The sequence below is a fragment of the Fusarium subglutinans genome (genome assembly GCF_013396075.1).
Source record: "Fusarium subglutinans strain NRRL 66333 chromosome Unknown NRRL66333_c0000036, whole genome shotgun sequence".
NCBI classification, from domain to species: domain Eukaryota; kingdom Fungi; phylum Ascomycota; class Sordariomycetes; order Hypocreales; family Nectriaceae; genus Fusarium; species Fusarium subglutinans.
The window spans coordinates 156249-168139 of record NW_023502099.1 but is presented as its reverse complement, the minus strand read 5'-3'; the positions used below and the strand labels follow the sequence as shown (position 1 = coordinate 168139).

General features: G+C 49.8%; 6 protein-coding genes across 6 annotated transcripts; 2 read left to right on the top strand and 4 right to left on the bottom strand.

Annotated features, from left to right (window-relative positions):
* Positions 1 to 541: 541 nt before the first annotated feature.
* On the bottom strand, positions 542 to 1507 carry FSUBG_4078 (lipase esterase; the record flags this gene model as incomplete). The annotated part of the gene is made up of 1 exon (XM_036682028.1): positions 542 to 1507. One exon carries the CDS (start codon positions 1505 to 1507, stop codon positions 542 to 544), a length of 966 nt encoding a protein of 321 aa, XP_036540385.1.
* Positions 1508 to 1888: 381 nt separating this feature from the next.
* FSUBG_4077 (uncharacterized protein) lies at positions 1889 to 2824 on the bottom strand (the record flags this gene model as incomplete). The annotated part of the gene is made up of 1 exon (XM_036682027.1): positions 1889 to 2824. The coding sequence occupies one exon, from the start codon at positions 2822 to 2824 to the stop codon at positions 1889 to 1891; it is 936 nt and encodes a 311-aa protein (XP_036540384.1).
* A 722-nt stretch (positions 2825 to 3546) lies between these two features.
* Positions 3547 to 4035, bottom strand: FSUBG_4076 (uncharacterized protein; the record flags this gene model as incomplete). Its single annotated transcript, XM_036682026.1, has 3 exons — positions 3547 to 3587; positions 3644 to 3694; positions 3750 to 4035. The coding sequence occupies 3 exons, from the start codon at positions 4033 to 4035 to the stop codon at positions 3547 to 3549; spliced, it is 378 nt and encodes a 125-aa protein (XP_036540383.1).
* Positions 4036 to 5764: 1729 nt separating this feature from the next.
* Positions 5765 to 6310, top strand: FSUBG_4075 (uncharacterized protein; the record flags this gene model as incomplete). Its single annotated transcript, XM_036682025.1, has 3 exons — positions 5765 to 5958; positions 6029 to 6133; positions 6181 to 6310. The coding sequence occupies 3 exons, from the start codon at positions 5765 to 5767 to the stop codon at positions 6308 to 6310; spliced, it is 429 nt and encodes a 142-aa protein (XP_036540382.1).
* A 1929-nt stretch (positions 6311 to 8239) lies between these two features.
* Positions 8240 to 9473, top strand: FSUBG_4074 (uncharacterized protein; the record flags this gene model as incomplete). The annotated part of the gene is made up of 3 exons (XM_036682024.1): positions 8240 to 8594; positions 8647 to 8839; positions 8891 to 9473. 3 exons carry the CDS (start codon positions 8240 to 8242, stop codon positions 9471 to 9473), a joined length of 1131 nt encoding a protein of 376 aa, XP_036540381.1.
* Positions 9474 to 9649: 176 nt separating this feature from the next.
* On the bottom strand, positions 9650 to 11807 carry FSUBG_4073 (transporter HOL1; the record flags this gene model as incomplete). Its single annotated transcript, XM_036682023.1, has 7 exons — positions 9650 to 9836; positions 9889 to 9966; positions 10021 to 10814; positions 10866 to 10968; positions 11023 to 11039; positions 11093 to 11300; positions 11347 to 11807. The coding sequence occupies 7 exons, from the start codon at positions 11805 to 11807 to the stop codon at positions 9650 to 9652; spliced, it is 1848 nt and encodes a 615-aa protein (XP_036540380.1).
* Between the last annotated feature and the right edge of the window lie 84 nt (positions 11808 to 11891).

Genomic DNA, 11891 nt, shown 5'->3' with positions numbered 1-11891 from the left:
CCGACCAATGTGATCGTCTCAACCTTGACTGGTTGACCAGCTCACAGCCCGAATTGCCGTTATTCTATGTGATGGCACCTTTCGATGCTGGAAAACCGGGGGACAATGGGTAAGTGCTCGAAATTTGGTTAACGGTGTTCTTGACTGCCTCGGAGCTTGTCGTCGGACTGATCCGCTGCAGCTGTGATGGCCAAACTGGTCATCGCCTAATGCGCCCAGAAAGCACCATGATCGACAATGCGCTCTACGGCTTAAGCACCCTCTACCGAGATCATCTGTCGACAAGATCTAAGCTTAATCAACGGGCACGTTGCGTTACTACAGATCATCTCCATATGAAGACAGCTGCAGGTACACATAGTAACGTCAGGGACGGGTTGGGCCCCAAGCGCTACAAAACCTTGCATCCTTCAGCATGCTGTGGAACGATTTCATACACCCAGGTGCAGCTATTGAGATCCCAAGAATGCTTCCTTTCTACTACACCAGGTGAGTATCAGGTCTGAGCTTTTCAACAATTTTCCATCAGCTGATTACCTTGTCACATCCTTCTCAGGGCACTTATGCGACTCTCCTGGCACCTCGCAAACCAAGTGATATCTCTCATCCCATCAAAACCATGGGGCAGCCCCGGCCAAAGATGGAACTCGACTTCAACATGATCGTTAGCTAACCTCTTTGCATACTCCAGATTCTCATCCCTAAACAGATCGAGACATCCCACGTCGATATAAGTAGAAGGCAGGCCTCGAAGCGTTGCAGCCCGAGCTGGAATTGCGTAAGATAGACCTTGAGGATCATTCTTCTCTCGAACCTCAGAAGCGTACACGTCCCATGCAAGTTTGGCGCCATCAGGCTTCCAGACCATGAGGTCAAGGATTGGATCATCTTTCTCAACATGATCTCGGTCATCGAGCATTGGGTATACGAGTAGTTGTTTCGCAATTGGAGGATCAAGCTGTCGATCTCTCGCCATTAAAGCAAGACCCGCGGCGAGGCCACCACCAGCGCTGTCGCCGTGCAGAGCGATCTTCGTAGGATCGACCTTAAGCTCTACTGCAGACTTCGACACAAATTGAAGAGCCGCATACCCGTCTTCGACACCAGCAGGAGCAGGATGTTCCGGTGCTCGCCGGTAAGATACCGCGAAGTATGGAAGCTTTGAATCATTCGCGAAGCGAGCGATTTGAGGCGCAAACAGCTCTACATAACAAGAGACGTAACCGCCGCCGTGAAAGTACATCACAGCGGGCGTAGGCTTGTCCACAGCCAACGTCTCCTCGGAGGCAAAGCGGGTGACTTCAATCTCGATACCGTCATAACTTTTGACTTTGAACACGGTCTCCTTCACGCCATCGGGGTATGGAGAATTCGTGACGACTTGCCGGATGACTTCTTCGGTACTCTTCCTGATCTCAAAGACAGATCTCGATGGCTCGGGCTTGGGTCCCTTCGTAACGGGCCCAAGAGCTTTGAGGTATTCAGGATCGTATTTCAAACCAGTCATGATAATCGAATCAGAATTGAAAGTAATTGACGAGGGCGAAGTCTGACGATCGTGTTCAATTATAGGCAAATAGATTTAGGCTATATGTATATATCCCGCAAGTGGCTGGCAAGCTGACTCGGCCCGTAGTCTCGACCGAACCACTTATTCAAAACAATGCCCGTGGTCTGATGCTTCTAGGTCGAAGAGATCATCCAATATCCGGAACAGGAGACCACAGCTATTGGTTGTCTCCGCAGAGCCTACTGAGAAACTTCCCTTGAACCTTTTGCAGTTTGCATTCTTGATCGATTGAAAGCTATAAGACTGGTTAGAAGAACGAGTGACGAGTCGACGACTAACCGAAGAAACCATACTTCAATAATGAGATGACACCGAGCATTACCATGGTATGAGTCTGTCAACATCAAGCAGATCCAGACTTTCCTCATCCAACTCATGCCAGTCGTCCCAAAACGCTGCTGCGTTATGCTTGCCCCTTTCGCCGATACCCCGACCTTTCTGGGCCTTGAGCTCGAGTTTCAGCTTATCAAAAGAAATCTCGATCTTTCCGTCTCCAAGAAATTTCGCCCAGCCATAGTTTTTGTCACCTCGGAATATTTTGAACTTGTTAGACACCCTTTTGCCGCGCCACCTGAATGGCACTTTGTTGGTCGAAGCGTCTGTTGGACATTTATCGAAAAGCATGAGTGCAGTGTAATTCATTCGGCCCAAAGTGAGATAGCCACGCAGCGTGCCATTGTCTCCTGGGGAGAGGACTATACTACAAAACTCGTCGTGGTTCCGTTGAGACTCGTCATCGCAGCAGGGGTAGAATGCTTCGATGGCGTACTTTCCTTTCAGGTTTCCCAATGGTTTCGGAGCTGGCATTGCAACTTGTGAGTTCTCGGACTTGACTGTCGTTGATCCCTTCGTTCTCTTGGGTGCAGGCTGGTTAGGGGTCCCATCCGATTTCCTTTTCTTGGTAATAGGTGCCTTGGCCTTTTCCTTGTTCTCTCTCAACCATGCTCGATGAAGCTGGGGACGAATACCGTGGAAATGTTCAGGTAGCGCTCTCTTGGAGTTGAAGTGATCAAAAGCCTCAAGGACCCATGCGTGTGCCCGGACAGGGGTAGACGGAATCTTCCATAATTTCATATGCTCTTGAAGCCACTTTGGAACTTGGAAGTCAGCGCCTGGGATGGCCGCTGCTGCCACGGAACTTGGTGCTGGTTGAGATGCACGACTTGATACAGGGGTTACGGACGCGTTAGACTGTGTCTCAATGGACGGATAGAGAGCAGCAGCAGCTGTCGGCCGAGCAGTTGCGGATGCCATGAAGATCAAAGTCGAAGCTGATTTGGATAAGGCGTATTTCACTAACTAATTGTGAGAGGGACAGAAGCTGTTGAGGTTGCAATCAAGTAAAAGAATGACGACGGTGGCAGAACCGCGTTTTCTGTTCCTTACTGACTGTACGGAACCATCCCATTTGAGGTTAGCGTTGCTCGCCCCTTGCCCGGGTTAGTCCCAAGATGTCAACGCGAGACTGGCCCGCAAGACATTGGCACCATCACGATTAACTCTTCAAAAAATACATACAACAGCGGGGATTCGCTGGTCGTCACCGACCCAACTACTAATCCGCCCCTTACAGGCTTGACGATGGGAGAGCGGACGGGATCCCGTATTTTCCTATAGGTATGGTCGTATGTGACATTCACAGGCTGCATCGTGGGTCATACTCTTGGCCTTGAGGTAGACAGAAGTACGGGGGCTGCAGTATAAGCCAGTGAACATGTAGTCAAGTCTCACTATGGACTGAGTTCCCAATGAAGGCTCTAGGGAACATATGAGAAGAGCCTTAGTAGAGAGCAAGAGTTGGCTTTCAAGTTGTGAATAGTGGGTGTGACGAGAGTGAAAGAAGAACATAATTATGGAATGTAGACTTGAGTATTGGATTGGCGCTGAGTCTATGAGTTACAAAGACATGTTTCTCGAAAACAAGTCTCCAATGATGCCTCTGTCGACTATCCGTCAATCAATCAACGATTGTCTACTTAGAACGGCAGCGGGCGAATCTGCATAGGCTGGTTCTCGCCTGCAAAAATAGTGTCAGTCCTATATATCAAGAAGATACTAGAATGAGAAACTCACCTTCGATGATAGGTGCGTAAAGTTTGTCCTCGATGAAAGCCAGGCCGGAACCTATTGTTTATTGTTAACCTCAAAACCGCCAAAGCCGCAATATGATAAAGCATACCTGAGAATTTGAGCTCGAGGGGGCCACCATACTCCTCGACTTGAACAGGCTGGAGATCCTCGACCTCCTCTCTCCTGCGCCACAAGACGCGCTTGGGCATCATGGATCGATCCTCATAGTTGAGGCGGCCCAAAGCCCACTCACCAGAGAAAAGACGACCGTCTCGGAGCTCAAAGATGGCAGCAGGGTCACCAGGCTGAGCTTGGATCATGGGCTCACCGTTATCTCGAGGATTGGCGACGGGCTTTCCGTCAACAATGATCATGAATCTGCCGGGAATAGACATGGTGGATAGTAGTTGAATTGTAGTAAATGGGTAGAATGCAAGATGGTTTAATTGATGGGTGATTCTACATGAGTAACTGGGGATATGAAGCGATATTTATACTCTTCAGAACTTCATCACATGACGAGTTCTCTGCGTTGCTCCAACCAGCCTCTCCAAGTTTATCTCAAGGTCCGATCGTTCCCGGGATCTGCATGCCATGGAAAGACGTCTCGTATAATATGCATTGAAGCGTCAAGATCTACGGGCAAAAGTGCTATCAGTGAAACTCAAACCACAAGCAACGCATGCGTCGGGTGAGGGGAAGTGAGACTGTTGGCTTACATGAAACAGCGAGGAGGTGTTGGTTCGATGCCAATCCCCACCATTCCACCATCAGAACGCATGAAGCTTCCAAAAGCTTGAACCTTTTTGTCAGTTTCCTTATTGCAAGGACAATTTACGGGTTTGAATCACCGCACTGTTGACTTAACGTGCCCTCTTGAGTCTATTGCCATGATTTCAGTCACCGTATGGAAGGCTCGTTGTTTGTCTGATAGTAAGCTCCTCATCCTTAACCACGTCGATCTAAAGATCTAATCCAGGTCTTCAGATCCCTGCCCGTCTCAGTCATCTCCCTTGCTTCGGCAATACAAGACTTCCCTGCGGGAAAGCACAACTCGAGAAACTCATTGCCGTAAATAGCCATGATCGGCTGAAACCTGATTGATCGACAGATTCTTCAAGACAGATCTCAGTTCAGCTCGAAGTCAAAAACACTCCGGCTCCCCGGATGATCGCGTAGTGGACGAGCTCGAGTCGGCACGGCACGGATGCGGGTCTTCCCGTAGGAAGTAAAGATGACCATTCCAGTGATGACCCTATCAGGGTACCTAAGAAAGAGAAGAGAACTCGACAGTTAATCCAATTTGAATTTAGTGGGAACTAGGCCCGATATATTTGCCTGAAGATTTGAAGATCTCTTGCTCCATGAGAGTATTTAGCTTCAGCCTTGTCTCAAACAATGATCTCCATATTCGAGATCTGGGATGTCTATTGGGGCAATAGCCACGGTCTGAATGAGATCCGCCAATGGATGTTCGTTCGTGATCCCGTGTCTTACAATCTTGGTATTTAGGAATCATAGACGTCATAGATGCGGTTTCCAAGTGTTACTAGATTGATCTGGAGTTAAGGTCTCGAATTGATGCCGTGTCTCAGACATGTCTTAAGGGTATCTCAAGATATACAGCCAATGGCTTCGTCTGCCATCGGAGGCACATCCGTCCCCGGACGCTGCACCTCCAGGGGCCAAGTAACAAAGGAAGACTGAGTTGGAGTACTCTGCGGTCATCCCCTTACGGCCACGGACAAGCTCCATCCGAAATATAAAGGGTTGGGGCCTACACTCGTGATGCTCGTGGCGACGCCGAACTTTTCTCCGAGACGCATAGCTATTACTGTTTCAAGTACAGCGTTTGGTACTTGAAACAAGGCTGTAAAAGCTTAGACTGAGCTCCTGTTAGGATAATAGTAGTCACGTTCGCATTCCGAACCAATGGCTGAGAAGCGATTCTCCGAAAGTATCTCCGCTACTTTCCAGAACAAGATACACCTCCGATGACAGAATATACTACCAAAATGAGCGATGTGACTATGATTTTGTATAAAAGAAGTATTCTTGGGATAGTAATTGGTAAAGAAAGCCTTAGGTTCAGTACAGCATCTGGTTCTCAATCATCTGCCCATCATGCGCGGTTCTCTTGTTGTCCTACTTCTTGCCAGCTTTTCCATCGCCTCGCCAACTCTGGAGAAGCGAGCAATTACATGTCTCAAAGTTGGCCAAACAGCCACTGCCTCATGGACCAATAGTGCTGGGAAGAAATGTACTTTCACGGGTGTTGTTGGTAGCAACTACGGTGCCAACCCTTCCGGATCAGGAGAGTAAGTTTTGTGGCTACCGTCTTCTTTAAGAACACAACGCTGATTCGAAAAGTTACTCTTGTAACGGAAGATGCGGAGCCGGGTGCAGCGGCACTGCTGTTGGCAACGTCTATACGCAAGATTGCTTCTCTCACGATATCTGCTCGTACTTCAACTCCGCCTCCGGCGGTGCCAGGTGAGTTTTCTTTTCAAAGGATAGGGAGTTGATGCTAACCTCGATAGTGACCCCAATTGCGGAGCTGCTTTCAATGCGGCTGTCGATGATACTGCTTTAGGTTTTGCGAATGGTTGCAGCCAGACGAATCCAAGCAACAGTGTTGCCAAACCCAATAGTGTTCCAGTTTGCAATTAGCACAGCTCTCACCTTCCTCCAGAGGGTCAGCGATAACCTCCAAGCTAGGAGCCATGCTGGCGAGTCAGTATTTGCCTATAAAGTACATTGTCCTTTTCTTATGCTTGTTCCGTGGCTCTGTTGAAACTGTTATACCTGGTTGCATGCCTGAGTCTCTGCCGATATCCCTTCTCTGGTTGTAGGGGCTCGTCTATAGAACACTTCCCTTTCTTTTTAGCTTTTCGTTCTTAATCCATATTGGCTTTCTAGAGGCGGTATGTAAGTCAGTTTGGCTTCCTTGCCCAAGATTCTGCTTGTGAACTGAGAATCAGCCATTGCTATCACTTCCTCAAGCAGCTTCCTAACGACCATCGAGTCCATCAAAAGTTTTTCATCAATCACACCAACTAATGCGAACTTGAGGAACGGCAGCTGTGTCACTCCGAAAATCGAGGAGATGGACAACATCTTCAAGCTGACTTGACCTGCCATCGATCTGATTCGTTCGCTGGCCAAAGACCCCTGCTGATACCCGCATCTGACCCCAGCGAAGGACGGTGCCCCTACAACTGAGGATAGCACCAAAGTCCTTGAAGTGAGTCACCTTTGGAGGAAGTTGAAAGGCTGTACATGATTCGACCACTATCATACATGGAAGCTGGCGCAGCGGAACAGATTTCGATATTTATTCAACATTTTTCTCACACGAATTATCTTAAACTTCTTTCATTAAATACCTAGCCTCAAAAAACTCTAGACTTTCAGCATGTCTTCGTCTCAGCGCGATGCCCAACTACAAGCCCCGGACTCTGAGGCTAGTCCTCAATGAGGGACCATCAGCAAACACCAAGCTGAGCTCAGTGATGTTTGGGGAAAATTGGAGCACCATCCCTCCTACAAGGGTTTGTTGCCTCTGCCTCTCGTTCGAACGGAAGAACAGAGGAGATTGATAGAATCGGAGAGAATTGAGAAAAGGAAAAGCTGGAGGACGGGATGCTGGGGCCGCGTTTCCCGCCCCAGATTTTGTCGGACCACGATCTTGGGTTGGAAGAGGCATCGTCTGAAGACGTATCCTAAGCCTTCGATCCAACCACAGGTCCTCAAAATCGGTCTTCAAGGGAATAACCAGGGTCAAAGTACTGCCTGTCGTCGTGAAATACAATTGCCATTTTGTCGGAAGATACCGAAACACCTGAAGCTTGTCCCGTTTCCGAATTCCAATTGATTAGGATAGCGATCTTGACTAAGTAACGAAAAGGCATGGCTGCTCAGCCGCAATCGTCAATTTTCGATCAGTGACTACAATGGCTGCCAGGGCTGGAATAAGAACGGAATGTGCCATGACTAACTAAAATGCTTAGCCTTCCAGCTGGTCTCGCGGCGGCCTCTAGTGGCGTGCACTATTGAAGCTATTCTCAACATTAAGCAAGGCATAAATTCGGTAGTCCAAATTGGGCATTTAAGCTTAACCTGTAAGCACAAAATTATCATAAATACCCGAGGGTCCATCGTCAATACTGGGTGGAATGACGACTGGTTATATTGCTGACAGCTCTCGTATAGAGCTGGAGACACGTCGGGTCTCCCGTGGTGCACTGACGAAGGTGAAGCTATTTCTGTACACGACAGTTGTTTCTAGCGCTAAACACAGCCCCGATACGGCAAAGCTGGCGCCTGAGTGGCTGGCCTAACAGCTCAGCTGCAGGGCTCCGAAAGTCTGGACCAGCAAAGCCACGACAGTGCCACCACCTGAACCAGCGGCAAGGTTTAGAGATCAAGGGAGGGAGCTTAGCTCAGGTATAATAAACAAGCTTCTTTCAGCGCGAGCTGAAATCTTCATTTTTCTGCAGATCTCTCACGATACTACTTGAACATCTGCAAGAAGTTAAAGTTGAAGATACCTTGAACACGACAGGGAAGCAAAGGTTACACCCGCAAACAACCGTCGACATGCGCTTCGCTGGCAGCCTCATTCTTGGCCTTTTGGCTGTAAACGGCCTGGCTCAAACAGTCGTTCCAGATCAAGACGCAGCGCCTTCGGCCATTTCTCAACCAGAACCATCAGCGCCTGCTGCTGAGCCCTCGAATCCTGCACAAGACCAACCCTCAGATGCTGGCGATGACGGAGACGCACAACCGACAGATGCAGATAGCGTTCCATCTGCCACAAATGGCCCAGAACCAACAGCTGCTCAACCATCAGATGAAGCTTCCCAAGCTTCAGGTGGCGGCGAGCAACCCACCGCGACAGCGAGCGATGATGACGAAGATGCCTCAACAGCTGAAGGTACAGCGACAGCAGATGGTGAGATGAAAGCCGACGACCTTTCAGACACGCAAGCTAACAGCGATTAAAGCTACTGCCACAGATGCCGACGCGACAGCTACAGCGTCCGAGACCGACGACGATGACTCGACCGACACAGCCACTGCGACAGCTACATCCAGCTCTGCTCCCACAAGCACAGGCACCGTAGTCGAAGTCGATCTCAAGAACGCTACAATTGGCGAAAACGCTCAACTCGTCAAGGTTGACGGCAAGGACGCCATGTAAGTCCCCAAAGCTTCCCTGTCCGCTAACTCCACTAACTCTGGCCCCAGTAAATTGAGCGCCCCCGCCAACGGTCAAGCAACTTTCAGCGTCGCCGTCGACAGCGACGATGAATTGAATACGGACGAGCTCATCTACATTGTCGCATCCATCCTTGTCGGCGAGCCCAGCAGCGCGAAACTCCGACGACGAGCCGACAAGACCGACTGTACACTGCAGATCCAGGCTGGCGGGCAGAACGTCTATGAGGAACCGCTGTATACCAACAATGGCCAGTTCCAGGACGTTACCAGCAGCGGCATCCAGTCTTCGGACAAGCCTGAGGTGCAGGTCACGCAGAAGTGTGGCGACAAGCCATCGCCTCTGACTGTGAATAACGTTCGAGTTGGAAACGAGAGTGGTGTCAAGTCAAGCGCTGGCTCTGGCTCTGGGGGCTCGGGCAGTGGTGGAAGCGGTAGTGGTAGTGGTAGCGGAAGTGGGAGCAGTGGAAAGGGCGGCAGTGGTGACAAGACTTCCACGGCGACAGGTGCTTCGGCGAGCGCAACTGGCGACTCCGGTAATATCGGTGCTAAGACCAAGGCCAGCGTTGGTGCTCTTGCTGCTGCTATCCTGGCCGCTGCCGCCATGTTTTAGATGAACGCATCATCTGGTTGGCATCAAGATTGCTTAGACGGGAGGGCATGGGACGCGGACATGGGAAACTAGATTATACGAATCATTATTCACGACAATACTAATCATACATAATTGACTAATCGTATATACGGCCAATTCTCGTTATTCAATTGTGCGTGTTGCCAAACCCTCCATCACGTAGCAATTCCTGCGACCCTCTTGTCGTCATCAACCAATTCTTTATACCGGGGGGCGCTTCGCTGTCGAAGCAATTTACCAAACCTGATCATGACGAAGCAAGCAGAACAAGCGGCCAAAGCGATAAATGCAGCTGAGATGAAACAATTCTGATAGCCCATGTTGGTGATCCAGGGTGTGATGCTGTTGGTTGTTAGTTAGTGGCTGCTGATCTCCTAAGCGGACGGAAACTTACCCATAACTAATAGCAAAAGACATGGTGTTGCGAACTAAAATAATCGTAACAATCGCATCACCACTGAGTTCATAGTAGCTATCAATCAAGTAGTTTATACTGATGATAAGCCCCATGACACTCGTCACAGACAAAGTGCACATGGCGAAAATGAGGCCGAACCAGTGAACGCCGTGTTGCGCGCCGACGCCCCAGAGGATCAAGGATGCCGGAACGCCAATTACACAGATCGCCAGCGGCCACAGACGGTGCTCGGCTTCCATGATACCATTGTTGCGGCGTGCGAGTTTGATAGTAAGCCAGTCGCTCAATCGTCCTGCGAGAATGGCAGCGATAATGGTACCCAGACAGCAGGACAGGTAGCTCAGTCCGACCATTGACGGCTTGAAGCCATACCCGGGGCCTGACAGGATGATAGATGCTGTCGCATTGAGGACGTTGAACCAGATAAGATACGAGCCGTACGAGAAGCCAGCGAAAAAGATGACAGGCCAACTGAGGTACTGAAGCGAGCGTCCAGCGTGACGAGCCATACTCTGGCTTGGGGTAGGTTGCCAAAGCGACAACTTCTGCAAGAACGTTCTCGGTTTGGCATATTGGACGTTCGCCTCGTCAGCCTCTCTGACCTCAGATCCCCCAGCGTCAGCATCCTTTTCTTCGGTCTTGCCGTTGTTCTCAACGATCAATCGGGACGGACTGAATGGTACATGGTCGACTTGTCGGGCGACACGATTGTAATTGGTTTCTTCCATGAAGAAGAAGAGAAACACGAAGACGAATGAGAGGAAGATAGCAGGCCAGTAGAACACCCATTTCCAGCCTTGATACTCGGCAATGAAGCCACATATGACCGGCGCGAAGTAGTTGCTGCCGGCTAGGGCAAGGGCGTAGATGCCCATGTAGGTTCCACGTTGGTGAGTGAAGTACTGGGCATTGTCAGTCACTCGCTTACAATGAAGGCTTGAGGCAGTACTTACGAGGTCAGTGATTGAGATCTCAGGCAGGGCTTCAATGGGTGCGATGAAGAAGCCTTGGATGATGCATTTGGCGATCCATTCTCCGTTGCTTGAGACGTGTGCGCTACGATCAGTCAGTAAAGTCACATTCCAGTATCGCATCACTTAAAAGAATTACCTCCAAACGCTTGTTCCCTGATCATACTTGTCAGCTATTGCTTGTGATGAACGCATTGGGATTGACTTACGATGGCTCCAAGGACAGATACGAGGTAGGTCAAACGCTTGCCATATCGCAGCGAGAAGGGTTGCCAAAACAACAAACCCCAGCCCAATAGAAGGTACATATATCCAGTTCCCTCGTTGAGCGTCTGAATTGAAACCTTGGACTGCTGCGCGAGCGGGACGAGGACTGAGTACACAGTGGCAACAGACATGCCCGTGAACCAGGTGTAACTTTCAAAGTCAGCAAAAGATATTCACAGTAAGACAACAGACTCACAGGTTCTGACAGATCAAAGCAAGGACTTTGCGACGAGGAGTCCAATTCAGAGGATCCTCTGGGTCGTCGCTTGGGGCAGGATCAAGGACGATGTCGCCGTCACCTCCACCTGCATGACGAAGACGCAAGTTGCGATTGAGGTCAACAAGAAAGATAGTCCCAGGAATGGGGTTTTCCACCACAACGTTCACCATTGTCTGCGGCTCGGGCGAAGGCAATCGAAGTGTACAAAAAGAAGATGGCCTGAGGGGAGGGTAGTAAGACTTGTTCAATTCGGGCACCAATGGACGGGGCTCTGTGCGACGTGGCTCTGTGCGATGTGGCTCTGTGCGATGTGGCTCTATGCAACGTCTTATATGCTCATCCTCCGCATCTGTGTCACCAGATGAAGAAGGGGGAATCAGCAATAATAGCGGTGCAATACGACGTTCTTCGCCCGGTAAGTATATCAAGCCGGACATGATTGCTGTTGCTGTTGTTGTTGGTGGTCGAAGCTAGAAGAACAATGGAAACGCCGCTAAGGATTGTTCCACGAAGCGAAAGGG